This window comes from Octopus sinensis, linkage group LG18, assembly GCF_006345805.1.
Source record: "Octopus sinensis linkage group LG18, ASM634580v1, whole genome shotgun sequence".
NCBI lineage: Eukaryota > Metazoa > Mollusca > Cephalopoda > Octopoda > Octopodidae > Octopus > Octopus sinensis.
Window position 1 is genome coordinate 48837145 of NC_043014.1, and position 7797 is coordinate 48844941.

At 41.1% G+C, this 7797-nt stretch overlaps 1 protein-coding gene across 1 annotated transcript in view; it reads right to left on the reverse strand.

Annotated features, from left to right (window-relative positions):
- The window catches only part of LOC115221353 (serine/threonine-protein kinase PAK 2), an 84608-nt gene extending 82239 nt beyond the window's left edge, over positions 1–2369 (reverse strand). The window contains exon 1 of the mRNA XM_036511022.1: positions 2336–2369. Within this exon, the coding sequence (XP_036366915.1) occupies positions 2336–2354 (19 nt within the window). The 5' untranslated portion in view covers positions 2355–2369. The remainder of the gene's footprint in view (positions 1–2335) is intronic.
- Between the last annotated feature and the right edge of the window lie 5428 nt (positions 2370–7797).

Sequence of the window (7797 nt, forward strand, 5' to 3'; positions counted from 1 at the left end):
TTTTATTAGCCGGAATTGGAAGTGTTTTAAAACAATTCTGCATCTATTTTCTATATAAAGTGAGAGATTGACAAAGTTATATAGGCATAAATCGAAAATGACTGCATTTTCTGAAGTTTAATTTCCGTAAAGAAATATATTTTCCTGTTTGAAAACATAAAAAAAAAATTATTTTATTGTTTTCTCAGAAGTTGCATCATGTCCTATTTGAAACCAGTAAGACGACACAAGTACCACAATAAAACCGAAACTATTATCCACATTAAAAGAAACTACTTATTTATTAAGTGATTTTTTTTTTCTTTTATTGAAAAAAAAAAATGCTTAAATTTTAACTTAATGAAACTAAAATTTTTTATGCAATTATCAGACACATTTGTGTGTTTGACATACCTTGGTTATTTTATAATGGGAGATCGTTGTTGTTTTCGTATGTAACAAGGAATGTAAGCTTTATTTCTCGCTCCATATCACACCGTACTTAAACCAACGTAATTCCGGTACAACTTAAGAACAGTGGTCCCGGTGCGCGCACTCGCGCGTCCGCGCTATAGCTAGTCGTGACTAGTCGATCCTACAACGACTACCTAGCAAAGTAAATAAAACACAAAATAAATAATTTTTGGCGATCCTTCGGTATAGGTACCGTAATACCGTATGTGGCTTTGTTTACATTTCTGAAGATAACAAACCGTTTTCTCCCCCCCCCCATATATATAAAAAAAAAAAGCAACACTTGAAATGTATCCGGTACCTATACCGAAGTTACACCCCAACGAGTTGTTAGACCCTAAAACAAGTAGTTCTCAACGGGAGCCGATATAAGATTTTGGGTGGGGATTCACAATAGTGTTTTAGGGGCCACTGAAAAAAACTTTTGCTTTAGATTTATGTATTGCAAGATACAGCTAGTTTTCTTTTTCTAACATTTTACATAATCCAACCTACACAAGTGAATGTGTGAAAGACAAAATAGGAATTTTGAAAAGTTTCTATAAAATTAGTTTTTAAACATCGAATGGCTATAGGAGTCCACTAGAATAACACAGCAATCAAAGGGGTCCATAGATAAAAAATGGTTGAGAAACCCTACTCTAAAAGAATAACTCTGAGCACCTTTTCAAACTCCACCCGTCTAACACCCGTGGACATATTTACAAAGTCAGAAAGCAGCACAGCTCCCATGACTTTTGGAAACATTTTTTCACGCTGAGAGTTGCTGAAGCATGGAACAAACTGCCGGCATCAGTTGTTAGTTGTCGGAGCACTGCATCCTTCAAAACTTCCATCCTTCCTCAGATTCTCCAACACTACACCTGATTTTCCCCCTTCCATACACACGCAAGCATGTATCTGACTCATACACTGTTCGCTTCCCAGACATTTGTACATTACTGCATATACTCTATACGCACTTTCTGACAAGTTGTGGTGCACCTGAGCACTGTATACAATAATTTCATTATTATTAAATGGTTTTCTTGTCAGTTCTACCGTATCCCTGCTTAAGAATATTTTCTGCTGGCAGTATAACCTGGTCTGTCTGCTGTTTCCCTGTGTAACAGCAATGAATGAAAGCAGTGGTAGAGAGGCAGGGAGGCACCATAGAAGTAGGAGGATGCGAAAGTATGCCAGGATTTCTTTATCTGGCACCACGGCCACAATGAGAGGGGGAACACCATAAGGACAGACACAACACCACAATGGGGATATAAAACGAATGAGAATGAAATCTTTATATATAAAAGTCAAGTTGTGTGTCTGTCTCCTACGATTTAGATTCCTAACTACTCCCACATTTTGCGGTGCAGTTTAACCAAAACCGGGTATCTTATAGTCGTGATTCATATCGAGCCCTTCTGGGTATTAGCGCGCGTCTACGATTTTAAAAATAATTTACCATCATTTTTTTCCATTTTAATGCATTTTTTCGCTATTATATAAGGGAAGTAACTCTCTAAAAATGTATACGATGAGTCAACGATTTAAAAAAAATTTACCATAATTTGTTTTCCATTTTTAATGCATTTTTTTTGCTATTTTTTGGCTATAACTCTCTAAAAATGCTTATATAGTTATTTCCCTTACAGACCCGAGCAACGCCGGGCGATACTGCTAGTAAAACATAAAACGAATGAGAATGAAATGTTATATAAAAATGAAAAGGCCCCATTCCCATGCAGTACCATTTGAACGTTTATCCTTAAATCCTTAAAAATGTTTCAGCCTGAAGGCTGCGGCCATGCTGGGGCACACTATTTACAATCGTTCTATTTTCTATTGTTTTTTTTTTTTAATCATCTTTTTTTTCTTTCAACAAAACAATTTTACTTACTCTTTTTTTTCCCCTCCATTTTAATACTTCATGCAAGGCTCCACATCTCTGAGTTCAGCTACGGGTGGCAGTTCATCGAAATCCATCAACACTCCGGGTGGGTCGATCTTGTTTCCGCATATGTCTACTAGTCTATTTGTATGTGTCTTTGTTGACCACAATGGCCTTTATATTTTCTTTCTGAATACATATCCATGGGTAAGCTCCGCCGAGGTTGACTTTGCCTTTCATCCTTTCGGGGTCGATAAATTAAGTACCAGTTGCGCACTGGGGTCAATATAATCGACTTAGTCCGTTTGTCTGTCCTTGTTTGTCCCCTCTATGTTTAGCCCCTTGTGGGCAGTAAAGAAATACATATCCATGGGTAACTTCACTCTTATGATATGCTTAAATTTTATAATTTTTCTTTCCACCTCTTTGTGTTTTTTGCATATGTTACGAAGTTCCATTTATTTTCCCCTCTTCTTGATTTTCTCTTTACTACTTCTATTTCTGGTCCACTTTTCTATGTCCACTCTGAACAATTTCTCCATTTAACCTTCATACAGTTTCACTCTTGAATCTTTCCCCTTCACTGAATTAACCGGCGTCTTCAGCACTGTTTCCTCCTTCTGTAACTCTTAGAGAAAGTATGCCAGACAGGTAGGTTGTGGAGAGAACGTGGTGTGTGAGAAAGAGAGGCTATAAGATACAGCAGAGGTAATGTGAGAGAGAAAGAGAAGCAAGAAGATTCCACAGAAGTTGGGAGTGGAGAGTGATGTGATGCAAGGAGGCTGTGGAGAGAGGACAGTGAGAAGAGAGGTAGGGGCGAGTGTAAGAGCAGTAGCAGAAAGGAAAACTGGAAGGTACCATTGAGATGGGGGTGGAACAGAGTGAGTTGTGAGATAAAGAAATGTTGGAAGGTATGATAGAGGTGGGGGTGGGAGAGCAGAGGATGAAAGCAGTGAGTGGTAAGAGGGTGGAGAGAAGTAAAGGAGGAATAGAAGATGAATGAATTCAGTGAAAGTATCTCAGCCAACTGTACTCCCCCACATCGTTTTTTTTTTCATGCAATACTGACTCAAGAGAGTAGACTTTTTTCCTAGAGTATGTTGAATTTTTCCTTTAGAAGGAACTTTTGTTCCTTCTTGAGCCACGCCTGGCTCATAAGGGCCGGTTTCTTGGTTTCCTTGGCGTATAGGTTCCCCACCTGGACGGGACACCGGTGAGCTACAAGATACAGGAGGAAAGAGTGAAAGAAAGTTGTGGCGAAAGAGTCAGCAGAAGCTTACCATTACCTTTCTGCCGGAGCCGTATGGAGCTTAGGTGTTTCGCTCATAAACACACATGGTCTGAGATTTGAACCCGCGATCCCTCGACCGCGAGTCCACTGCTCTAACCACTAGGCCATGTGCCTCCACCAAGAGTATGTTGCCAATTGACATAGTTGTCATCTCTTTTGTCAGCCTCAGCATCTTCATCACTCCATCCCATATCTTTCCAAATCTTTTTCTTCTCCCACAGGTACCATTCAATTTGAACACTGTCTTTTTATGCAGCCCCCTTCATCCATATGCATCACAAACTTATACGATTCCTCTTCTACATAGCTTTGCTCTCAAGTCATTTGTACTTGTTCATGCAAAGAGACTTTACACATCCACTAAACTATGCTTGCCTCATTTTTTTCAAGCCTTTGCAAATCTTTTACATTCAGAATCCAGATCCTACTAGCGTACAAAAACACCATATATTCCGCCTTTCATTTTGAGGCAGAGACCATTTATTCTTCACAGGAGTAGTAGTTCCTTGAACTTTTTCCACCTTGGCTACTATACCTTCAGAACAACAAGGCGGCGAGCTGGCAGAAACGTTAGCATGCTGGGCGAAATGCTTGGTGGTATTTCGTCTGTCGTTACATTCTGAGTTCAAATTCCGCCGAGGTCGACTTCACCTTTCATCCTTTCGGGGTCGATAAATTAAGTACCGGTTACGCACTGGAGTTGATGTAATCGACTTAATCCGTTTAGCCCCTTGTGGGTAGTAAAGAAATAGGTACTTCGTCTGTCTTTACTTTCTGAGTTCAAATTCCAGTTCACTCATCTGTAGAAATGAGTTGCAACGTCACTGGTGCCAAGAAGTACTGACCTTTGCTTTTCCCTTGGATAACTTTGGTGGTGTGGAGAGGGGAGGCTGGTATGCACGGGTGACTGCTGGTCTTCCAGCCTTGCCCGGACTTGTGCCTCAGAGGAGAACTTTCTAAGTGCAATCCCATGGTCCTTTATGACCAGAAGGGGGTCCTTACCCATTATATATATATATTGGCGGTGTGGTAAGTAGCTTGCTTACCAACCACATGGTTCCGGGTTCAGTCCCACTGCATGGCACCTTGGGCAACTGTCTTCTACAATAGCCTCGGGCCGACCAAAGCCTTGTGAGTGGATTTGTAGATGGAAACTGAAAGAAGCCCATCGTATATATGAATATATATATATATGTGTGTGTCTGTGTTTGTCCCACTAGCGTCACTTGATAACCGATGCTGGTGTGTTAAAGTCCCCGTAACTTAGCGGTTCGGCAAAAAAGAGACCGATAAAATAAGTACTGGGCTTACAAAGAATAAGTCCCGGGGTCGATTTGATCGACTAAAGGCGGTGCTCCAGCATGGCCACAATCACATGACTGAAACAAGTAAAAGAGCAAAGAGCACATACATACACACACACACACATATATATATATAGAGAGAGACAGACAGACAGATAGACAGAGATAATGTTATGAATAAACACCCCAAATCTTGTAAATACAGCCACCCAGGATTTTCTGGTAGTAAAAATAATTCATTTCCCCATTTATCGAGCTGAAAACAAGACTGTTTATCAGCTGACTTTTGACCTAGAAACCATGGGTAGAAGTTTGTGGTTTTTCCTTCTTAATCTTCACACTCTTAGCTGATCAAGTGCTTTTCTACTTGTTCAAGCATTACCACATAAGAGATAAACAGAGAGATGAGTGAGTAAACAAAGGAAAGAAAAATGCACTCAACACATTTAGTAGGAGTTACATATGTTATTTAAAACCATTTGGTTCAGTTCCATGTGACTTGCTGGCTCCTAATAGAAACCTGATTCATCCAGGCTCAGATTACTGTCAGAAGCCTGAGAAACTAAGTCACATGGAGCTGAGTTAAAATGTTTTAACTCTTTACATTGATTGACTAAATGTAATGCTCATTAATTCACACTGTTTTGCATTTTCTCATAGCTCTGAGATTTTGATGATGTGATAGTTTCTTTTTAGGATTATATTGTAGGGTAGGTGTGAGAGGTCAGATCCAGGCAGTTTGAACATAAAAACATGTAAAATATTTGAGATTGATATGGCTGGTTTAAATACTATATATATATATATTCGTGGCCGTTGCCACGTAAAAAGCACCATCCGTTCGTGGTCGTTGCCAGCACCGCCCTGACTGGCCTCCGTGCTGGTGGCACGTAAAAGCACCATCCGTTCGTGGTCGTTGCCAGCGCCGCCCCGAATGGCCTCCATGCTGGTGGCACGTAAAAGCACCATCTGTTGCCAGCTTCGCCTGGCCCCCGTGCCGGTGGCACATAAAGACACCGTCCGTTTGTGGACGTTTGCCAGCTCCGTCTGGCACCTGTGCGGGTGGCAAGTAAAAGGGACCCACTACACTCGCGGAGTGGTTGGCGTTAGGAAGGGCATCAAGCTGTAGAAACACTGCCAGATCAGACTGGGCCTGATGCAGCCTTCTGGCTCCACAGACCCCAGTTGAACCGTCCAACCCATGCTAGCATGGAAAATGGACGCTAAATGATGATGATGATGATGATGATGATATTGTTTAATGTCCGCTTTCCATGTTAGCATGGGTTGGACAATTTGACTGAGGGCTGGCGAACCAGATGGCTGCACCAGACTCCAATCTTGATTTGGCAGAGTTTCTACAGCTGGATGCCCTTCCTAACGCCAACCACTCCGAGAGTGTAGTGGGTGCTTTTACGTACCACCAGCACGGGGGCCAGTCAGGTGATACTGGCAACAACCTCACTCGAATCTTTTTACATATGCCACTGGCACAAGTGCCAGTAAGGCGACGCTGGTAATGATCACACTTAAATGGTGCATTTTACGTGCCACCGGCACAGAAACCAGTGAGCCGCTCTGGCAACGATCACGCTATGATATATATAAATTAGAGAAAAACAACTATTATGCAATTCAAACAATGATAGACATAGACCAAATCATAAATAAAAAATAAAATATATTGTTATAAAACATCACAAAAAGTACAAAAATGAATAAACGATAACTCCCTATTATTATTATTATATACACATGCACACATTGAGGAATCATTATACCAGCAGTTCTCTAAAAGAACAAACTGAATAACAAAGAGTTTTAAGGAAGAAAATTAAACTTGCACAACAAGTTGAAATTTGATCACTTAACCAGTTAGATTATGCACGCATGTAAGTTACTGAGAGCCCATTCATTTACTGATCTGAAATAAGTGGCTGTGAAAGACATGTACAAGTGGTTCATTAATTCATTGCACGTAGCCTGTGGATTTTCATATTCTATATAGAAAATAATATTTCTCATATTTTTTGTTAAAAACATAACCATAAATAGATAGAAGCAAGACAAAGGGAAAATGATCACACACATACATATGTATATATATATATATATATATATATATATACCATCATCATCATCATTGTTTAACGTCCATTTTCCACGCTAGCAGGGGTTGGAAGGTTCGACTGAGGCCTGGGAAGCCAGGAGGCTGCACCAAGCTGCTCCAGTCTGATCTGGCAGTGTTTCTACAGCTGGATGCCCTTCCTAACGCCAACCACTCCGTGAGTGTAGTGGGTGCTTTTTATGTGCCACTGGTACAGGGGCCAGAGGAGGCTGGCAACGGCCATGATCAGTTGGTGCTTTTTATGTGCCAGCGGCACGGAAGCCACTCGAGGAGGCACTGGCCACGTTTGGATAGTGCTTCTTATGTGCCGCCAGCATGGGTATCACAACTACAATTTCCATCTGATTTTCATTTTGATGTTGATGTACTTGACTCAATAAGTCTCCTCAAGCACAGCAGGTCGGCCTACGATCCAAGGTACTTTTGAATGGGCTGGGGCTGATTATGCGAAACTGGTGTAGGATACAGTCATGAACTCACTATATAAGTTGGGTCTTCGTAGTCACAGCATATCTCCAAAGGTCTTGGTCTTTTTTCAATGCCTCTGTAAGGCCCAACGTCATGCTTCACCACCTCATCCCATGTCTACTTCTACCCCAGATTCTTTCAACTGTTTGGAAGTGGCACTTCACACAGCTCTCCTCATCTATCCGTAGTACATGACCATACCAGCACAAACATCTCTCTTGGATGCCACGTCTGATGCTTATGTCCAACATTTCTCTCAGGGTGCTTACACTCTGTCGTA